Genomic DNA, 23,510 nt, shown 5'->3' on the forward strand with positions numbered 1-23,510 from the left:
GGAGGTCTCCTCTCAGTTATACAGCTTTGACCCTTAAGCACCCCATGTGGGAAGTTTTTTGTAGTAATTAATCCATATAATATTATTCAGTTAAAACTGAAAAACATTTACTTTCCACTTCATATAGAAATGGCTCAATAAAGTTTGTCTTGTTTTTTAGGATTCTCAGTCTGAAGAGTGATTGATTTGAAGCAGTTGATATGGTTTTAGATATTTCTTCAATGAAGCATGCCGAGACTTGCATATAGAAGTCTCAGCATTCTTCATTGAGTTAAATTATTGAAGCATTGAAGGAAAGAATAGGTACAGTATTCACAAAATGATAAACACAACATTAAATGAAAGTGGAAATAAGAAGGATAGAAAAATAAGAACTTCATGACAAACTCAAGAAAAGATAGTTCAGAAGTCCTGGTCATAGTCAGGTAATTGGAGTATAGCTCTCATGGTATCTAGCTATAAAAGAAAAGAAAATAACAATGTGAAGAATTTCTCTCCTGGGTGTTTCAGTAGGAAAATTCCTTCTGAAATATGTTTGCATAAGTGTTATGCACTCTTACTTCAGAAGATTTTATTTTTTATGGCACAAAGACATTAAAGGTCATACTGTGCCAGGACACAGGTCACAGCAGTACATATGGTAATTGGTTAGTATGACAATCACAAGCATCCCCATGCTCTTGGCAGGATTCAAATCCATAACCTCTTGGCTGAAGAGCAGATATGCTAACCACTTGGCCAACCAGGCAGGCAGAGGATAGAACAACTGGTCCAGGACAAGAGATAAGAAACCATGGAAACATATTGATCTATATTGACCTACATGCAGATCACAACCATCCATAGACTGTTAAAAATGCCATTTCCTGGCCAAAAGCTCTGACCAACAAACTAAAACACTACAATTCAACCCCCCCCCCCCATTTATGTACTTCCAAAAATACATAGAGGATGTACCTCTACACCCAATTATAGTTGGTATAGACTCACCCACCTACAAACTAGCTAAGCATTTAGTCAAAGTGCTTTCTTATACTACTGGCAATACCTCATCACATCATAAACTCAGCCCATTTTAAGAACTGGATTCTGCAATACTGACTTAATGGTCAGTTTCGATATCTCCTCCTTATTCATAAATGTTCCACTTAAGGACCTTGGCTCTTATCCAAGCAGAATTTCCTCTTGATATCTCAGCCCTGTTTCAGTTCATTATGAACTTGGGCTACTTTGTTTGACAAGGAAAATTCTATAAACAAATAGAGGGATACAGCTGTGGGCTTTCTCCTCCTTTGGCTAACTTTTTAATGGAGGCATTTGAAAATAATGTCCTAAATTCTTTCCCCCTTAAACCCATTATTAGCCTTCGCTATGTGGACAATGTTTTTGCAATTTGACTGCATGTCCAGGACACCTTACACATTTGAACAGCCAACATTCAAGGATCCAATTCATAACAGAAATAGGAAGTTACAACAATCTGCCCTTCCTAGATACTTTGGTTATAAGACAACCAAATGGATCTCTGTTCACAGTCTACAGAAAATCCACACACACACACACAGGTAAAAACATCCATCACCAGTCACGTCATTCTTCTCCCAGCAATTTGGGATTATAAAAACCTTAGTCCACTGGGCAAAATTAATTTTCTCAGATAATGTTTCCTTCAACACAGAACTCACCTACATAAAAAAAAAAAAAAAAAAAAAAAAACATTTTTGACGAATGGCCACACCTCCCGCCACATATTCTCCCTCCCCCTTTCCAAAAATATAGATTATAGTAAATCCATCACAATTCCCAATATTCATAGTGTCTCAGAAAAGGTGGTCAAGATCTTAAAACAGAAGCACAGTCTTGTGACCACTTATAAACACACAAAAAGCTATCAACCCTTGTCCACTTCCCAAAGACAAGCTACAACCTCTGGATTTACCCGGAGTGTACCAGATACCCTGCAGCTGCAACCATTCGTACTATGGCCAGACAGGTAGGACAGTCAATATCCATATATCAGAGTACCAGGATTACATTCATTTTCACCATTACAGCGATTCAGGATTAGCAGACCATGCCCTGGATACCTGGCACAGCATCCATTGAGGGAAAAAAGCCACCTTACTCCACCAAAGCAAATTTAAATTTGAGAGGGTTTTCTTCAAATCTGCTACAGCCCTTACTATCCCATGCTAAACAAATATGGTTGTATCAGACTGCCTCTCATATGGAAAACCCTCATCAGCAGATGGTCAGCCCAACAGCCAAGAACACCCAACCAAAGCCAATAGGTGGTTTAATTTATAGGACTTTAAGTCATCCCGTATCTCTCCTGTTCCATCTTTGTTATTGAAGTGTGCCTGCGTGCACATGTTTAATACCAGTATATTAATCTCTGATGCTGATTTAACTTTGGCAAAATATAGGAAATAATAATTAAATATTTTTAGTTATCTAATCTACGTTGTTAATTTCCTTTAACAACCTACGTTGTTAAAGCCATGGAGGGCAATACTTGATAAAGGAAATGTAGATATCCTGCAAGATAATTTAAATAAATTGACATTATGGATGAAGATAATGACTGCCAATGTAAAGTTATGCACTTTGAGTTGAAAAGGTTACATTTAGTATTTTCTCTGGTATTTTTCAAAGTATTACCAACATATTGAAACAAGAATTAATTTTCCTAACTGAAGCCATAATGTTAACCCATAATGCACTGTAGACCTGAATTTTCTATCGAACATGAATCATTCAGATATTAAAAATCACGCTACTGAAAAGAAGTGGTTGCAGCAAAAAAAGTGGAATCTATAAACTATTTTTCATGATAAAACAAGATGTAAATGATGAATGGAAATGTCTCCCTACATAAGAATGGCAGCTTCCATTAACTTCCATACTGTCACACATAACCATTCATTTATATCAATGGATTGTACACCTACCATCATACAGATCTTATTTTCACAAAGATTCCCATGTGCAAGAAAAAAATGTGAACGTATAGTGTGAATGTACTGGCTTATTTTGCATTACATGAAGCAAAATATGTATCTGTTATGGCAGATTCACCAATTCACTCAGGATGGTCCCAGTTTTGGTGAAGTATTATTATATACCTATGAAAGGAATACAACTACAAGTGAAATTGTTGTAATTCCAAAATCTGAGATGTTAGTGGATCACATGCTGTCCATATTGGAGCAATATAAATTAACTGGCAAGATAATAATGTTTTGTTGTGGCAGCTGCAATATGAACTTTGTTGGCATTTCGATAAAAGGCAGCAATAATGTCTTTCATAACTAACATGAAAGTAAACATCTTGGGAGTAGGCTGTGCTGCACATATTATGCATAATACAAACAAGTGCAGATATGTTACGGTTTGTTTTCACTATTAGAGTTGAGGCATTGAAATCCTTCTGCCATTTTGTTGAAGTGGAATACAAGTAAGTTTTAGGAAGTGTAAAGACGACATAGCTTTCCTTGCCACCTACTACTGAAAGAATGATTGACATGTGAAGTCATATTTTCTGTTATAAGATAAAAGTCCCAAGCTCTTGAGATTTTTTTAATAATCCAGAGTTCCTTTTCTGGTTCAAGGTCATTCATACCCAATTTCAAATATGTAGTAATACTAAGAAAGAAGATTGAATGTGAGGACATTTGTGGCAGTCAAGTGAACAAGAACTGACACAACAAATTCTCAATAGACAGGAGCAGCATTTTGTTACATCCACTGTTGTGGACCTCAAAAACCAATTGATAGAGGACAGTATAATCAGAGATATTGAATTTACTGAAACTTTCAACAATTTCTACCATACATTTTTTAAAATATGTGGAAAACTGAGCCAAGCCTTTTTCAAAGATATGTGACTTTAAATGGGTTTTGTTAAATATCCCACTATCTTGCTGTGTGTGTGTGTGTGTGTGTGTGTGTGTGTGTGTGTGTGTGTGTGTGTGTGTGTGTGTCTAAAATATATCCAAAATTGACATCAACATTGATAGCTGAATTATTCAATGAAGTGAATCATGTGAAGAATATATGTGAATCCAAAATTGATCATTAGAAGAAATGCAGTAATGATGACAATGTGAGATGGACTTAGACAATTCAGACAGTAAAAAATTTAGACATTAGTTTTGGGAGCATAATAACCATTGTGAGTTTTGTGCTAGGGATACCAAGCATAAATCATCATTAGAGAGAATATTTTCTTTAATGAATGCATTTTGTACTGATGAAAGGGACCAGTTGTCCATTGAAACTATACATATAATATTAATAATGATAATTTTTGTAGGGATGTTTTATAATTTCATAAAGAAAAAGCCAAAACTTTTGGAAGAAATGTAGTCATTTAAAAATATGACAAAGATAGTAGTAGCTTACATCCACTGGACCATTTGCTCAATAGAAATTGTATAATTTGGCAATGTCAGTGTGAGATTTAAGACAGTAATATGCTAAACAGTTATGGCTAGTTGGCCTGAAATGAGTACAAGAGGATTGTTGTAATTAGTATGACAGTCGATTCATTATGAGTGTCCATAATAGAGGCCTGAAGAGTACTTGAAAGTTCCATGTTTGGTGTCTCTAGAGCAGGGTTTCCATTATCTAACCAATTTAGCAAATAGTACTAATACTAATGTACAGATTTACAATTTTTCATGTGTGGAATTCACATTAAAAAAAAAATTAGCATGATTTTTCTTTCTCTTCATTCACCCATTCTTCTTGCACTCTTTTGGAACATTCTCTTCTCTTATGTTTTTCTTCGAGTACAATCTACAAGTCTTCAAATCCAGTGTGAACTAGTTTCTTCTTTTCCTTCTGAACTTTGATGGCATTAAGCGGTTGAACAATTTTTCATGTATTCCTCGATGGGACTGATATAAAAAAACTTATGGTATTGCTTGTGGCCGCTTGCATATTTCAAATGCAGATTCTCTAAGGGCTGACAGTAAGATGACTAGTGAGCTTTCTCAAGAAAGAGCAGCTCCTGTCAGTGAATAAGGTTTTGCCTCTGTTCATATCTTGGGCTTGTTGTCACTGTGGACTTTAATTTCTTTTTTATGCTACCAGTTGTGGAGGTTGGGAATACTTAATTGCTGCACTATAGTGCATATTGAACATTTTCCCTCAGACATCCCACTATATCCCCCCCCCCCAAGTGTTCATTTAATTTATTTTTTCTCCTTTTTCTTTCCTTGTCTTTAACAGCTTAATGCACCATTTAGGTCCAATGCTACTGCTAGGTTTTGCCATATCTGTCTCTGTCATAAGCTGCACCTGGTGTAAAGTGTGGGTTCATCCAACTGTTGCATCTTTCATTACTACATCCATCCATTGTGTTTGGAATCTTCCTGTGGGTCTTTTCTTGTCAGTTTTATTTGCAAGTATTTGCTTGATTAATTGGTTATCTGCTCTCTAAAAGTGACTGAACTACTTAATTTTCATACTTATAAATGACAGGATGTTAGGTCTTTGAAATGGATTTTGTAGTTCCTTATTATGTCTTTGTTCATACAGTCAAGTGTTCTGATTGTGAGATGGTCCAAAATTTTTTCTCAGTACTTTTAAATGTGATAAGTTTATTATCTCTCCCTGTGTTGTTGACCATGTTTTACAGCTGTAGGTTAATATCATCATAGATAGTTTAGTCTTTCTTTGGATTTTCTTGATGATATTTTAGACTTCAGGAGTTGTAAAATTCAACATATCCATGATTGACATTCTCAGTTCTCTTCTCTATCTCTTGATACATATCATTGTAGCTGTTAATGTTGACTCCTAGATAGTTAAAATTATTCACTCACTCAAGGATATAATTATCAACATCCAAGTTGTATCGCTCTTGATAGGGTCCTTGAAATACACATATATTTAGTCTTTCCTGGTTTATGCCAAGACCCATAGGCTTACTTGCTTTGATTAAATTATAACATCCTGATGAGTCTGTCATCAACATAAGCCAATAGGATGGTTCCTATTCATTTCCATCTTCCTTTATTCATGGTCTCTAAATGTGACTGAATTACTTAATTCTCTCACTTATAAGTGACAGGATGTTAGGTTTTTGAAACAGGTTTTGTAGTTCCTTATTATGTCTTTGTTCATACAGTCAAGTGTTTTGATTGTGAGATGATCCAAAATTTTTTCTCAGTACTTTTCTTTCAAATGTGATGTTTTTATTATCTCTCCCTGTGTTGTTGACCATGTTTCTAGTGCTAGGGTTGGTAAGATAGCATCTCATTGGTGGAGTCCAGATTTTATTTCAAAATGGAATGCATGTTCCTGGAAAAAATGTACCTTGCAGAGCACATGGCAGTTATAAATTCATATCATATTTATATACTTTGTGGTATTAAAAAGGTTTATTGCATTTAGATATATGCTGTCATATGCTTGTTTAGGCTACAAATACCAGATGTAGTTCTTTATCAAATTCAGTGTTTTTCTAACAATTTTCAGAGCATGAAAATATGATCAGTTGTCAATTTTCTACAATGTTTGAAGCATATGCATTAATTCTTTTCCAGATCGGTGTAGATAATATTTTGTAGCAAATGACCAATAGAGATACCTCTATAGTTGCTGGTTATCATATCATTTTCTAACCTTTTTTTAGAAAATGGTGTGCGGTATGGCTGTATTCCAATCAACTGGGATTTCTTCTTTATGCCATATCAGCTCAAGAAGTTCATAAATCTCATTTGTTAACCTCCCTACTGGCTTCAACATATTTTTACTCCATCAAAATGTAGGTGTGAAGCATGTGATAGAGTTGGAGAAATATGGATAAGAAGGGCTAGCCATCAGTTATCAACCATCAAGAGGTGTGATAATCCTTCACACTCCAGAGAACCCTTAACCAGAATAACTAGTAGTCTTACTGTCTGACTACAGATGCAAGACCCCCCCCCCCCGACACTTCTGCGCATGGCAGAAGGCAGCGAATCCATTCCGATTATAAGGTAATCCATGATGAGTGTTTATTATTATATGTCGGAAAATTAGATTTTCTTTTATAAAAATTCTAGTTTTTAAAGTGGTAACTGTTTTGTTTGTACAACAATTGGAAAATTTTATGTAGAAAGTACGTGATTTCGTGTGTTGGTGACAAATTTGTACATCTCCTTATTCACTTCTCCCCTTCAACATGAATTGACTCTTCTTGGCACTGTGCCAGTCAGGGTTCTCGTATGTGTGTTTCAGAGCCAGTGCTACTAAGCAGTATGAAACTTGTACCATAGTTCTATACAGTATATGCAGTATAACTTATTTATCATATAACTAAGTTTGTTGCTAATTGCAGGCCAAAAAAAAAGAAAAACTTCTATTCTGAAATGCTGTTTTTTTATCTCTGGTGGGATGCAGGGGAATGCCATCAGTGTATATGGAAAATGGTTACTGTCAATTGTATATAAATCTTCTATCAGCCTAGAAAAGAAATGTATTATTTTTAATTTATTTTATTAATATTGCCTGATTATTTCCCCCCCCCCCCAAATATCTTTATTGAAGACACTTTCATGAAACAATTATTTTATAAAATAATTGCAAAAAATAAATTGATATCATTAGTAGCATGCCCCCTCCTCTCCTATCCTGTCTATCTTCCTAAAAGTATTACACCCTTTCTATTTAATACCAGTTAGTATGTCAATTCTGATAGCCATGTCTCACTATTGCCTACAATCTGCAGTCCTAACATATTGACCAAGGCAACAAACTCTTCCCCTTTATTTTTGATATACCTAGCATTTGTGTACAGATACAATAAGCTACCTGCATGTTCTTTTGTATACTCTTGTCTAGTGCCTTATATATGCAGATATCTTTGCACACTTTACATGAGTCTGAACCACACAAACTAAAAATTGTTCTCTCCTCATAATCATTTCCATGATCATGTCCATTCCTGTCATTAAGAGTTACATAACAATGTCACTCTTACACACAGATTCTTAAATTTTAAAGTTTTAAAGTTTTCTGTTTCTTCTAAATTATGTCTTGTTTATTTATTTATAATTCTAGTTATAAATCGCTTCCCACAATGCTTGTAGCATCTGCACTTGTACAGTTTTGATTTACATAAAAAAAAAATTAAGATATTTATAATTTCATCTACAGTACAGTATTTGTAGCTACCCCCCATTTCCAAGAATAATGCATTATGAATTGCAACAGTTAAGAAAACAAATTATGTATTTGCTAAGCTTTCTGTGTAACATGCAGCTAAAGCAAATGAATTATTAATTGTTATTCTTATAATCATTTTTGATGTTCATTTACAAGAAATAATGAGAAAATAATCGTGTGCGCTTTCTTTCTTTTGAAAAAAAAGAAAGGAAGAATGATAATGACTTATACAGGGCCGTTGCCAGGTTAGATCACACCCTGAGGCAAACAAATATCACCCCCGATGAATTATAAGACAAAAATATAAGAAAATCTCTAATTGCTATTTTGTTTTTATTACAAGAGAAACATTAATGCAAAACTATTACATAATAATATTAATTAAATGTTTGCTCTACGGGAATATTGCACAATAAAACTATTTATAAGCTCTTCTAAATTTAAATTATAAGCTATGTCCGCCTCTATCAATGTAGTTGCTAGACCAACCAATCTTTCTAGGGTCATTGCTGTTCACAAATAATTTTTAATCAGTTTGAGCTTGGAAAAACTTCTTTCTGCACTTGCTATACTAACAGGAATTGTTAGTATAGTGATGCCGTCTACCGCAATATGGCTAAACGAGCACCCTTATTAAGCCGTGCTGTTAGGCAGTCTGCATCTATGCTATGCCCTATCGATGGTACTGAACATATAGTTTGGAAATGATCATTTGGTGAAAAAGAAAATACTACATATTTTTCTTAATCTTATTATTATTTGGTATTTTATTGCAGTACTAAGAAAAAAATCACTGCACAAATGAAAAGAAACGTTTACTGTGGTTTAAATCTGTGGCATTTTTGAAGTAGTTATACTTTACTATTTTACACGTAAATGTTTAAATACATGCTTCCCAAGTGATTTATATTTTCAATTGTCTCGTGAATGATTTTGAAAATAAATTATAATCTGAAATATCTGCAGGTTGAATGGAGGATATTCAACCCCCCCCCCTAAAAAAAAACTTAAAAAGAAAAGTGAATGCCTATATTTGCATACACTTTTTTATTAAAATCAATTAAAATCGTTTTTTTTACGAAGATAGTTGTATCAGATAATTTATAATTATCTCTGATAATGAAACTGAAGCTGTGATGATTATAAAGTAAGAAATTATTTTGACAATTCTGTATCAACATGTAAAAGAAATAACAGTATTTCTGTGTAGGCTGTCTCTGCTAATCAATTAAACTATTGAAAATGAAATAAATATTTTTGAAGTATACCTTCTTGTCTTTTTCAATGGTAATTTAAGCTTTTAGTTTAAGAGTAATTCTGCCTTTTCCTTAGGCAGAGAGGGTTATTATTTAGCATTTTTAAGAGGCTTATTTCAGAAATGGCAACCAACAGCAGTGAAGTAGTAATATTTGGAACTTTCTTTTTAATAATAATAATAAAAAAAGCTAATACTGCTGAACTTTCTTTTTTGTCACATACATACAGATTTTTATATGGTGAAAAAATAACATGAAATGTATCTTTAATACTTAGAATAATTTTCAGCAAACAGCTGAACTGAGAGAAAATAAGGTATTGGCTGAAATAGATTACAAGGAAATAGTCTGGTATTAGCAGTGCCTGCTTTAACAGACACAACAACATTATTGCCTTTTTTCTTTTGTCAAGATGGTGAAATGAAGTAATAGGTTTCAGATACTCTGTGAAAATTTTGATGCTAGTAGAAAATTAAAGTAGTTATTTATAAGTCAGTTCCTGGACCACAGGACGTGTTTCATATATTTTTGCCATATCCTATTTATGGTACTTAAGCATTGGATATTATTGAAATGAGCATTCTACAAAAAAAAAAAAAAGATCTGTTGCATCTAATGAAAGGGGTAACAATACCCCATTTCATCAAGTTACTGGCATAGTGGCAGTTGCCATCCATCTCTCAGTAGGATCTCTTATTACAATATGTTGCATTTATTTATGACTCAGGGTGAATAGCTCATAGCATAATCTTGATGACTTCGAAAATTTTGATGCTAGTAGAAAATTAAAGTAGTTATTTATAAGTCAGTTCCTGGACCACAGGACGTGTTTCATATATTTTTGCCATATCCTATTTATGGTACTTAAGCATTGGATATTATTGAAATGAGCATTCTACAAAAAAAAAAAAAAGATCTGTTGCATCTAATGAAAGGGGTAACAATACCCCATTTCATCAAGTTACTGGCATAGTGGCAGTTGCCATCCATCTCTCAGTAGGATCTCTTATTACAATATGTTGCATTTATTTATGACTCAGGGTGAATAGCTCATAGCATAATCTTGATGACTTCATATTGCATTTCTCCAATACTTGTAATGGAGGATTTAAATGACCACAGCACACACTGCAGTAGTGTTCATACTAACATGAGGAGCAGAGTTGTACAGCATATGCTCAACAACAACATCCTCTTCTTAAACACAGGAAGCAATACCTTCTATGTACCTATCTAGACATTCACTGTGAATGACTAGCATCTTGGAAAAACTTCTTTCTGCACTTGCTACCAGTGGCAGCTGGTGAAAATTTAAAGTGCGGGTGCTGCATATACAAAAAAAAAAAAACTTTTTTTTTTCCTAATCAATAACGAATTTATTAATAAATAAATTTACATATTAAAAATTTTTTATTAAAAATATTTCACCTTCACCACAAACAAACACCAATAATAAAAGTTTCGTATCAATAGCAATGACAAGTGCAAAGGAATATTGGCGTTAGATCGCAGTGCATTTGTTTTGTGTAACGGTAATTGAAAAAATATAATTCTTTTCATATTTTCAATAACACTCGTCATAATTCAGCCTTGTATCTATAATAAATAAATAATTATATGTTATTTTAACAAAATAAAATAAGATTTACAAAAAAAATAGTTCACCACGAACACGTGCCAATAATAAACGTTTCGTATCTCACAGAAATAACCAGCGCAGGCATAAGATACACTGCCCAAGCGGCAGTGTATCTAATGATGTAACGTGCAATGACAGTAAACGAAGATCGCAGTGCATTTGTTTCGTGTAACGATAATTGAAAAAATATTATTCTTTTCATATTTTCAACAGTGACACTCATCATAATTCAGCCTTATATCTATAATAAATAAATAATTATATGTTATTTTAACAAAATAACAATTTTTCCTTGGGGGTGCTGCAGTGTCACAGTGCTTATGTACGGGCTGCCACTGCTTGCTACACTCATGGACTTTCTTGTTTTAAAAAAAAAAAGCTAATAATGCTGAAGCTTTCTTTTTGTGGCATACATACAGATTTTTATATGGTGAAAATCTATATGTATGCCTAAATCTATACTCATTTGTTCCAGAGATGGCTGAACCCACACTTGACTGCATCCCCTTTTTTAGTACTTCTAGTTTCCCTGATTTTGTATTCCCAACCTCTCACTGAACAACACTCTCTCTCCAAACATCTAATTCCAAACGTACATGCCTGATGGACTGCATTTAAAAGTCAATGTGAAAATTGTGCATGAGGAATGGTATGCAATTTATAAACTGCATACCATTCCTCATGCACAATTTTCACATTGACTCATGGCCTTTCTTGTTTCTTTCCTATCATACCAAAGAAGAAGAAGACTCACAATGTTTACTTTCTCACTCTTTATTTTTGCTTTTTTCAAATTCTCTCTCATTGCATATTTCTCACCTTTCAAATCATTGCCTGCCAAAACAATTAACTCTTTCACTTCTCTCATCTGCAAACTAATAGCTTCATTTCTTTTAATTAGCACAAAAAAACAAGGAATAAATAATACTATTTATTTAAAACTGTATGTCTCATCCTGAATATTACAGGCCGTAATTAATGATTCATAAACTACTGTTGCGACTGATGATGGCTTGTAATATCTTGATGAAATGTATGGCCTTTAAATAAATAGTATTACTTATTCCTTGTGTTTTTTGTGTGAATTAAAAGATACCTCTCATGGCACAATTATCTTTTAAAGAACAATTAACAGCTTCACTAACATCCTTGATCTTCGCACCTTGGAACATGCTTTCATCACGTTCTGATTAAGTGTACCTCTTCTCATCAAATCTCCACACAATACTTTCTTCTTACTCCCAGTTTCTCATACTTTTATGCTTTTCCCAGTTACTTTTTTTGTTCATTCTCCCTTCTGCTGTACCACATGGCAACTTTTTCTCTATTTGCCCAAGTTTTGTTTTGTGAAAGACTCCATGTCAGTACATTATTTCTCTCCTCATTGTCACCTCATCATTCACATTACTTTCGGCTGCTTCTTATACACTGTCATGAGTATTTTGTCCACTATCACTCACTCCTATTGTATTCACTACACTTTCACTGTCCTATAATATTAATATTTGTTACTTTGTTCTTCTATTTTAGACATGATTCGCATTTCTTACAGTCGCACACAAAACATTTCTGACACATTCTCTCTCTTTATTTTCACTTTCACATTATAAACCATTCACTGTTGGCATTCAATACATTAACAAACATTACACCAAATGAAATCCTTCATATTGAACTCAGTGAATAAGGAAGGCTAGGCTGCCATTTTTCTTATATGCATTGGTGCCATGTAAAATGCTTTTTAAACAATATCACATATTAAATTTTGTGAACTCTCTACAGTTTAAACTAAGTAAATTACCACCAATAATTATTACAATTACTAATGACTAAAATAAAAATACTTATCTGTATGCCATGTGCAACACTGTCACTTCCAAATGCTATGCTTGCGCATCAGTAGCATATATCTTCAAAGGTGATGAACATAATTTCTTTGTTCATTTTGGATATTCACTATCATTTATTGCTTTTAAATTTATCTCTCAATATTCATACTGCATCTGCTGCAAGGGAGTCATATTGAGTTCTTACCAGTTGGACCCTATAGGTTAATCAACCAACCTCTCATGTATGGGATCAACATAAAAAAAAAAATGCACACAACACATTATTTTTATTTTATTGTTATTTTTTAAAATTCTATTTGCTATTAGGGAATGAATAATAAATCTGTTTATAATCAAAGTTCCATTTTAAATCAACTACAAGTATAACTGAGGTGGTTACTATGTAAAAGTAGCAGAGAAAAAAAAATCCATGCACAGATTAAAACAGATCAGCATGATTGAAATTGACTATAATTTTTTTAATGATATTACTACTAATGTAAACAATATTATAAAGTAGTTTGATATGTGATTTCAAGTCTAATTTTTATTAACTTTGTATACTATATCCATTAAAATGTTGCATCTTTTATTGCTTAGATATCTTGCTGATGGTCAGCTGGAAATAGTAACTGGAGGTTGGGTAATGACTGATGAAGCAGTTACACATTATTATGCTATGATTGAACAGTTGGTAGAAGGGCATCAATGGTTAGAACATAATCTAGGTAATTATTGCATTTCTCTTGTCTTAAAATATATTTCTAATGTATATATTTATTTTTGTTGAAAGACACTAATTATATAGCACATAAAATAGTTATGTGCTATATATATATATATATATATATATATGTGTGTGTGTGTGTGTGTGTGCACATAGAAATGCATTGGAATTCTTTATACATATACTTCTTTTAGTATTTGAACAACTTAATTTTTTATAATTATATATTTATACAAAGGAACTACAGTAGTTCTCCCTTATCTGCGGGGGGGGGATACGCTCCCAAACCCTTCCATGGATATCTGAAACTGGGGATAGTACTGAACCCTATATATACTATGTTTTTTCCTATACATACATAGATACCTAAGATAAAGTATAATTTATAAATTAGGCACAGTAAGAGATTAACAACAATAACTAATCTACAATAACTAATTAACAACAATAACTAATAATAAAATAGAACAATTATAACAATATACTGTAATAAAAGTTATGTGAATGGAATCTTAGCAACCTCAGCATATACCTTTTTTTTTCTCTTTCCTTATGAAGTTGAGAACTTTCACCTTTTCCCTTAAAGGAAGCACTTTACGGCTTCTCTTTGACATGTCGTATTGTCATCATTCACTGCTCTTGCACTTTCGGGCCATTATAAAGTAAAATAAGGGTTACTTGTACACAAGCACTGCAATACTGTGACAGTCAATGAATTTTCTATTTAATATTTTCAGACTGGAGTTGACCATGGGTAATTGAAAATGCAGAAAGTAAACCCATGGATAAGGCGGGACTACTGTATTTATTATTTTTGTTCCCTTTGCATGTATGTCTTTTTGCATATTCACTAGAATGATTAACTGAAATGAAGGCAAAAGCCAGCTAAAACTATTAAAATGGCATTACATTCAGAATAACTTACCATGCCTACATTGGTTATGTTGATTTCAAAAATTGTGCGCTTTGGGGGATGGGGATATAAGGAGGATTTTTCACAAACCAGATGATAAATCTGATATAGATAGATGCATAGACTTGATTACCACTCATGTTGAAGTTTAATGGTGAAAGCATATGTATTACTACCTAATTACTATGTCAGTATTTGCCTTGGTCACCAAAAGAATACAACTAAGCATGTGCATGCATGCACACTAACAGAAAGGCAAACTCAGACAGACTGAGAATGAAAGGCAAGATCTTAACTGGCACTATACGAGTGTGATGATGGAAATTCACCGAAGGTGGTATCTAAATAATGGTCTTTCCTATTTTATGTAAAGTAGGGCAGCTGAATTTGTTCAGATTTTGTGAATGCTATACTGCTCTGGCAGATTCTAGAAATAATCTCTTAAGATTTATATCTATTCATGTATAAAAGAGAAGTCTTTTTCCATTGATTCATATTCATGACATGGTTTGCTGCTTCAGAACAGCTAGCAGAGACCATGCCATAGGTACAAATCTCCAGGTGATTATCCCCCAATTGTGGTTAAAAGTTGCACTCCTGAAATAACACCTATCTTGTATCATCTGTTCAAGCTCTCATCTGGTATCTATCCAACATTCTCATTCTCATTCAAAGCTCATTCCTTTAAAAAAAAAAAAAACAGATAAGTCAGCCATCAAACTATTGTCTCCTTGTTCTTCTACCTCATCCATCTTGAAAATAACAAAGATGATCGACAGCTAACTTCATTGCCTGAAGGCTAATAAGTTAATTAGTAATCACTAATATGGATTTTGCCATTCTCATTCCACAGCAAATTTCTTAGATATGAAGAGGTTGATTCACAGCAGATTTCTTGGATAACTGTATTCACTTTTGGATGCAAACCATGGAAAGATATAAAAAAACTCATGTAGTCATTCTAGATATTTCCAAACATTCAGTCATATTAACCATAGAGACCTTGCTAAGCTACAATCTATGGTCTGCCTTAAATCCTTGTGATTGGGTTGTGACTTTCCCTTCTGATCTGATTGTTTGCTGTCTGTCTTGGTGGATGGTTTTCACTCTTAGATTGCACTCTTAGTGATGAGGTATTCCATGGCACTGTACTTTTGTCCGCACTCACATGATTTCAGCTTAAAGATCCTCCATAACTATTGTCTCTTTTACCAATTTTTAGTGGGTTGAGAATAATCTAGTGAACTTCAAAGACACTAAAACAAACTCCATCTTATTTCTCATAAGAAAGATCTCACTTCATTCCTCCTTACTTTTTGATAATATTCAGATCTCTGGTTAGAATCAGTTTTCCATTCTTAGGCTGACTTACACTTCCAGTCTTTCTTAGCCCAGATGCATTATATCTATAGCCTCCTCAGCCTGCAGGAAGGTAGTCTCTTCCACTCAAACACTACTTCTCACTTGTATATCCAACACCATATAAATCCCAAATTTGTCCAACCTTAGATTACTGTTTTACATTTGGAATGATGCACTAAAAATCTCCCTTAGAATGCTTGATGCTACCAGAAGAGAATCATCCACTTAATGAACGAATCCTCTCTCTCTTGCATATCCTCCATTCACTTTCTCATAGATGTTCTTTCTTTATGCTTTCCTCTAGGTATTTTCATAAATGTTCCTCCATTGAACTGACCACTATCATTTCTCCACTTTCGGCTAAGCTTCTAAAAACACCACATATCTGCCGAAGAACATCCATATACACTAACACACAGTTCAGCTTCAAACTTAACTAACTAGCTTCTCATCTTCCTGTTTCATTTCATCTACTTCTGTTTGGAGCATCCTTCACCATACATTATTGTACAACGAAACCTGTGGAGAATTCATGACTAAACAAACACGCGTAATAACCACAGTAACATTACTGTAGTTATTACGTTTGTTTGTTTAGTCTTCACCATACAGTTTTGCACATGGAATGCAAGCTCCAGCTCCACCTATTTGAGAAACGCGAACAGACTCCTTCCTTTTCTTGACCACTTGCCCATAGGCTGCATTTTACAAAAATGCAGAAATAAGTGTGTGGGCAAGATTTTTGCAATCCAACGTTGCAAAGATTTTTAAACTCTCACATACATCCCGTGTATATTTATTCTAGTCATAAATGCTGTTACAAATTGAACAGGACATAAACCTTTAATCTATAAGTAAATCATTTACAGCTTTCAGCACATACAAACCACATGTGTAATGTTGAATTGGATTTAAACAGTATTGATGCAAACACAGATTGATAAGAAAATAACTATTTATTAACTTAAAAGCTAATATTTCGCTGGTATTATATCCACCATCTTCAGAGCACACAAACAATGTTTGTTACACAACCACAATTCAGTATAACAGTGGGGCTAGTATAAGTAATTGCAACGTGCAACACAAGACTAAAGACCTAATATGGCGGCATCTAAGTTAAAAAAAAAAAAAAAAAAAAAAAAAAAAACAGTAGTCCAAAGTTTTGAAAAAAATATAGGTCCTTGAAAGTTGTGAAAAATAGTAGTCCAAAGTTTTGAAAAAAAAAATTAAATTAAAATAAATAAATATTAATTTGGTCTTAGGATGACTGTCTCCCCAATCTTTGGTAGATTTATACAGCCATACTTGTTAAGGTTTGGAGTATGTTTTAAGCCTTAAAACATACTGGGCTTGCCCCAAGGTCATTGTCTTTCAGCTTTTCCTACTTTAACTGAGAAATGGCCCCCAGGGAAATAATAGGACAATACAAAAGAATTAAAGATTGCATTCTTTTTAAAATTAAAACTACAAAGTTCCAAAATAGAAAAATAAATATAACACATTTTAAAAGTTTAAAATGTTAATTTCTGTTGTGAACGGCAAGCAACCAATTCGTTTGCTCTCTGTTTCTCTGTGTCTTCTCAAGTGAAGTTAAAATTTATTAAAAACAAATTGAAAAAGAAAAATACATTTTGAAAAGGTAAGTGTATGTGTATGTAATATTATTTTACCCCCCTCCCCCACCCCAAGAATGAAACATCATTAAAATCGATATAAAATAAAAATGTATTTATAATTACTAACGAAGGTTCGGCATGCTCTCCCTTAGCCAGGGAGCGGCCCCAATCTTGCAGCCGAGACATGTTGTAGAGTTGATTGATAAATTTTGGCTGATTGCACAGAAGAGATCTTGTTCAGGAAGTTTTTTCCCCCTCTCAAAAACGTATTAATTAAAATTTTTATCTTTAATACCTAAGTAATTTTTAATTAATTTTTAAAATCATTATTTAGAAAATGTTTATAATCTTTTATTTTCTAGCATTTACTTTTGCTATTCCATTTCCAACCATACAATGAAGCGAACATTTGTAAGAGGATACCAGAAAAGAAAAAGAAAGCAGCAGCTTGAAGACGAAGTCAAAAAAGCAACAAAACTGGATATATATTTCACCGCAGCAACAAAAGATGATCCACAGACCCAGGGAGAGCAGCCTATTGTCTCTGCGATCATAGAATCTGGAATCTCAGCTGATGGAAATATTGTAATTGATCCCAGTGTGAGCGTTGCTACTGTTGGAGAATCGACATCTACAGTTGAAACAAAAAAATTCGCGAAACTCAGTGATATTGGTCAATGGGGGGGGGTGTCCTCACACAGGATGAACTCTCATACTGGATCTTAAAAGGTCCATCAGAGTGTCGGCACTGGAACGGTCCATTTGAAAACTCCAAGCGTTCATTCAAAAATCAGGTTAGATATTATTCAAAAGATTCTTTTTCAGAATAGGAAGGTTAATGGTGAAGTATGCAATCGGGAATGGCTTGTGTACTTGCCAACAACAGGTTGTATTTATTGCTTTGTCTGCAAACTGTTTTCAACATCAACTGCAGCACTAGCTTCTGATGGATTTTCTGACTGGCAAAATCCAATTGCAATTCAAAGTCATGAACACTGAAGATCATAGAAGAGCTTTGCTTACATACTTGACAAGAAAGCGTAGTCAAACCTTAGACTCAGGACTAGCAAAACAAATAAAAGAAGAACAGCTTTATTGGAGGAATGTGCTTGAGCATGTTGTTGCAGTGATATGCACATTTGCAGAACATGGTCTGGCTTTTAGGGGAAACAACGAAACTTTTGAATCGCAAAATAATGGCAACTACCTTGGTTTGTTAGAATTGATTGCTAAGTTTGATCCATTTCTTTCACATAAAACAACATGGAAACAGAGGATCTGGGTCTCCTTCGTATTTGTCAAAGACCGTATGTGATGAATTGATCCAGCTTATGTCTAATGAAGTAAGAAAATCAATTTTGGTTGATCTGAGAAAGGCAGGTTACTTCAGTTTGTCTCTGGACTCTACGCCAGATCTTTCCCATGTGGATCAACTAACTGTTATAATAAGGTATGTATCACCTGGTAATGGTTTACCTGTTGAACGTTTTCTGACTTTCCTAGAGTTGGAAAATCACAGTGATGAATGTATGGCAGGTATGGTGGTGGATTATCTAAGTAAGGACTGCAAAGTTGATTTCAGCAAATGCCGAGGACAGTCATATGATAATGCAGCGAATATGGCTGGCAAATACAAGGGAATGCAACAAAAAATCCTTGAGTTAAACAAGCATGCTATATATATTCCGTTTGCCGGTCATTCACTAAATCTTGTCAGCCGTGCTGCTGTAGATTGCTGTTTAGATGCAGTAAACTTTTTTGCTGTTCAAGAAATATACACTTTCTTTTCATCTTCTACAAAGAGGTGGTCTGTGATGTTATCTTTCTTGAAAACAGACTCAGATACCAGAGTACTAAAAAGACTGTCTGACACTAGGTGGGAAGCAAATGTCAAAGCAGTGTCTTCCATAAATGTGAGTTATAAGCCCATCATATAAGTACTCTTCTGGAAAAAATGGAGGAACTAGAGTTTGTTTTTATGCTACATTTATGGAATAATTTGCTGCCAGAGTTTCACAAAACCAGTATGGCTCTCCAGGATCCAAAGATTGCACTTACCACATGTGCAAATCTGTACAAGTCACTTTCTCACTATGTTAAAAACATTCGAGAAAATTTTGATGATTTTGAAGAAGTAGTTAAATCTAGATTGCTTGGTGTAGAATATAAGTCTACAGTAAAAAGAAAGAGGATGAGAAACAAACAAGCCAATGATGGAGCTGCACCTGATGCTAATGAACAGCTTTCTCCAAGAGACAAATTTCGAATGAAATCCTTCATTCATATGATAGACATCCTTGAGGCAAATTAATTTTTCTAAATCTTAAACTTCTAAATCAATTTTTAGTTGATTTAGAAGTTTCAGTGGTACAGCTACAAAAAGCAGTAGATACGTTAATAAAAGAGTATCCACACGATGTTGATATTAATCTCACGAGTGAACTGAGGCACTTCCATGAGTATGTCAAGCAGAATTATCCTGAAAACGAACATTTTCAACACAAAGATTTGTATCAAATCATCTTTCAAGACAAGATTGAGTTAGTTTTCCCTAATGTGGAAGCAATATTATGACTATTCCTGTGTTTAATGGTAATGAATTGTTCAGGAGAAAGATCATTTTCACAGCTAAAGAGAATAAAAAATGAACTGAGAGCAACTATGTCTCAAGAAATATTGTCTACACTTAGCATCATGTGTATAGAAAGCGATAAGTTACGCAGCATATCTTTTGATGACATAATTAATGATTTTGCTTTTGGGAAATCAAGAAAGAAAATGTTTTAAGTGAAAGAGCCTTTTAGAGGATTATATAATATAATTATTTCTATTAAATATTGTTGTATTATGACAATTTATCCCCTCCATATTTTCAATATTAATTTATTATATATATGTATATATATATATGTATGTGCCTGTATTATTTGGAATTTTGGGTACTCAATTTTATGTGATGTCTACTGTCAAATTTTCACCTGAATTTTTTATATACTACCAATTATGTTGTTATATTAATTTAATTTTTACTTTTTATTTTCCTATTTTAATTTAAAACTTTCTGTTCTATGAGCCTTATTTGTCGTTTTTAAAACCCCTTAATTATATAATTATTTCTGTGATTTTGTAAATGCATACTTTATTATTTTTTTAATAAAAATTAAAAGACAATATATTTTCATATATTAAAAAGGCGTATATATTTTAAATTTTTCTGAGCCCAGCTGATGTAATTTAAAACAGTAGGGGGGGCCTCTGGGTTTTGTATAGCTTAGGGCCTCAGTAAGTCTAAATCTGGCCCTGCATGTACCCAATTGTTTTGGCCGTTAAATAACTTTTCAGTGGTGAATATCTTCTCATCTGAGGATATCTCTGTATCTGTTGTTCTCATACTGCCAGAAAAGAGCCTTTGATTTTATCACCCCTCTGCTGTATAAGTTGTGGTGTTAGGAAGTGTCCAGTAGAATAATGATAAGCTCTCACCCCAAGGTCATCAGTTAGTACACGTGACACTGTTCACTGTGAAATGTTCATCTTTCACGACATCACTTTCTCTGTCTCACAGGATTATGGTGGAGGCATGCCTTCACAGCCCTCATAAGTTGTTGCATGATAACACAGCGTGGTTGATCTGGTGGTTGGGTACGTCTTCTGTATCATTATAACAGTTATCCGTTTGATACACAGGTTGCTGCATTCCAACCTTGTGAAGGATTATTACAGCTACACTGTTCTCATAATCTCCCCACTGTATGTGAATTCATACAGCTAGACAATTCTCTCTACTGATAAACATGCAAATGTTGGCTGCACACAACTCCACTAATGGAACCAGACTTGCACAATTCTGTGAGCATGGGGGGGGGGGGACAGAGTTGTAGCAGTATTTATGGCAAGGCTACTCTGTGTGTGTGTGTGTGTGTGTGTGTGTGTGTGTGTGTGTGTGTGTGTGTGTGTGTGTGTGTGTGTGTGTGTGTGTAGAATACCAAAGCACATGCAACAAAATAGGTAATATGGTAAATAGGGATTAAGTGTTTTGCCTTGGTCATCAAGGCATCCTTATGCTTAAAATGATATACACTAAGCTCATGTATACTGGCAGGAAAGCAGATAGAGACATTGTAAAAAGGTAATATTTTAGTCCTAACTGGTGCTGTTGTTGATTGCATAATGGATCTTGCTGAAGGTTTCAAGATGATGGTCTCCTAGATTTTTGGTAATGTGGGAAAGCTGAATTTGTGATTTGGAAAATATTGTAGTGATGTGGCAGATTCTAGAAATAGTGTTTCAGATTTATATTTGCTTCTGTATCAAAGGAAGCCCCCCCCCCCTGTTGGATCTACATCCATGGTATGATCTGGTACCCTGAAATGACTGTAGTATAGAAATGGACATAGTTTCTGCATTTTTGCAAAATATTAGCTGTTCTTCTGTTTTTCCATAGTATGTCTGTTTGGAATACATATCCCTTGCTCTTACAAACTAACATACTTGGGATAAACTGGAAGCATAGCTAATAACCATTGGGAAGAACACAAAAACCATGTCCCTCATATGAATTGCAGCTGTTTTCAGATGACAGACGATGCCGGAATATAGATTGCCAGATCCAATAGGGGAAGGGAACTGTTTCTAGAATCTGTGACAGGGATTGCTTAAGGATCAAAGCCAAATAACTGAGAGGAGACCTCCACATTGCTTTTAAGAATGTGCAGAACTGACTAGGTCTTTTGACCTAATGTCTGATCCACGTCTTCATGTGGTGTGCCCTGTTAATAGGTACCTACTGGATACTGAAGGAACAAGGATGGGCTGGCAATTTGGGACTTAGCTGACCAAATTGTACTCTCTGTTGGCTTAAAACCACAAATGCTTATAATGGTACAACATAATGAAATTTCAAGCCTGGCTGGGGCATTGCCCAGTTAAACCAGCTTTCCCCCCAAAAAAACTGTTTTTGTCAGGGAACTAGAGTGAACAGTGAAAAGTCAGATACTGGAACAAGCTCCAACTCAACATCTAGAAGAAGAAGAATAAACCCAACATCAGAAACACTGAAGATGGGAACCATCAGTATAAGGAGCATTAATCGAAAGGAAACCAAACTTGCAGAAGAATTGGAAAAAGTATCATGTAGACAGAAGACAAAAAACAGATAAGATCTTACTAAATAAAAAGTATCGGATGTTATTTTCAGGCAATAATGATCAAGGAAAGGAAGCAGTAGCATTCAATACCAAACATGAAGATAAACTTCTTGATTGGAATGCAATTTCAAGTAGTTATGTGGGCAAACTGCAAAATGGGGACATGGACATTTATTTGGGCCTATGGTTCCACAGAAGGTTCTTCTAAGGTAGAAGTGGAGGAATTTTTTTGAGTCATTAGAACACACAGCTGACATAAAGAAAATGGAAAAGCTGGTCCTTGTTGGAGATCTCAATAACAGAGTAGGAAATGAATCCCACCAGGTATATAGGAGCATTTTGAGAAAATTTGTAGAAAAGAGCAAAGCTAATTTTGTCAGGGAATAATAATAATAATAATGGTAAGTATTTGCTGGACTTGCTCAGGATACAGACTAGTCATTACTGACACCATGTTTCAACATAAACATGTGCACAAGTTCACATGGAGAGAAGACACAAGAAATAAGAAAAGCCTCATTGACTGCGTCATTGTTGATAGTGACAGGCTTGTTTCAAGATACAAGAGTATACAGAAGATATGAAATTGGAAGTGACCATTAAATAGTACTAAGCAGGATAAAAATGGATGTCACATTGAAAAGAACAGTGTGTAAGAAAGTACTAAAAATAATTAAAGTTGTGCAGCTTTTACAAGTAAATTGTAGACTCGACTATACAAACATTATTGAAGAAAAAAATGAAACAAATTGAAAAGAAGAACCAAACCTTGGTGGCAAACTCTGAAGAGGACATTGATTGATTCAGCTAGGGAGGTATATGGTGAAGGTGCCTGCAAAGATAGAAAAATAAGAACGCCAT

The 23,510-nt window shown here is 34.2% G+C and overlaps 1 protein-coding gene across 1 annotated transcript in view; it reads left to right on the plus strand.

The window, feature by feature from the left end:
• LOC150098865 (alpha-mannosidase 2-like) overlaps window positions 1–23,510 on the plus strand; it is a 300,659-nt gene that overhangs the window by 53,568 nt on the left and 223,581 nt on the right. The window contains exon 5 of the mRNA XM_090405066.1: window positions 13,482–13,609. Within this exon, the coding sequence (XP_090261192.1) occupies window positions 13,482–13,609 (128 nt within the window). The remainder of the gene's footprint in view (window positions 1–13,481; window positions 13,610–23,510) is intronic.

This window comes from Typopeltis vanoorti, chromosome 15 (genome assembly GCF_054136105.1).
Source record: "Typopeltis vanoorti isolate ZY-2024b chromosome 15, IOZ_Tvanoo_1.0, whole genome shotgun sequence".
Lineage (NCBI taxonomy): Eukaryota > Metazoa > Arthropoda > Arachnida > Uropygi > Thelyphonidae > Typopeltis > Typopeltis vanoorti.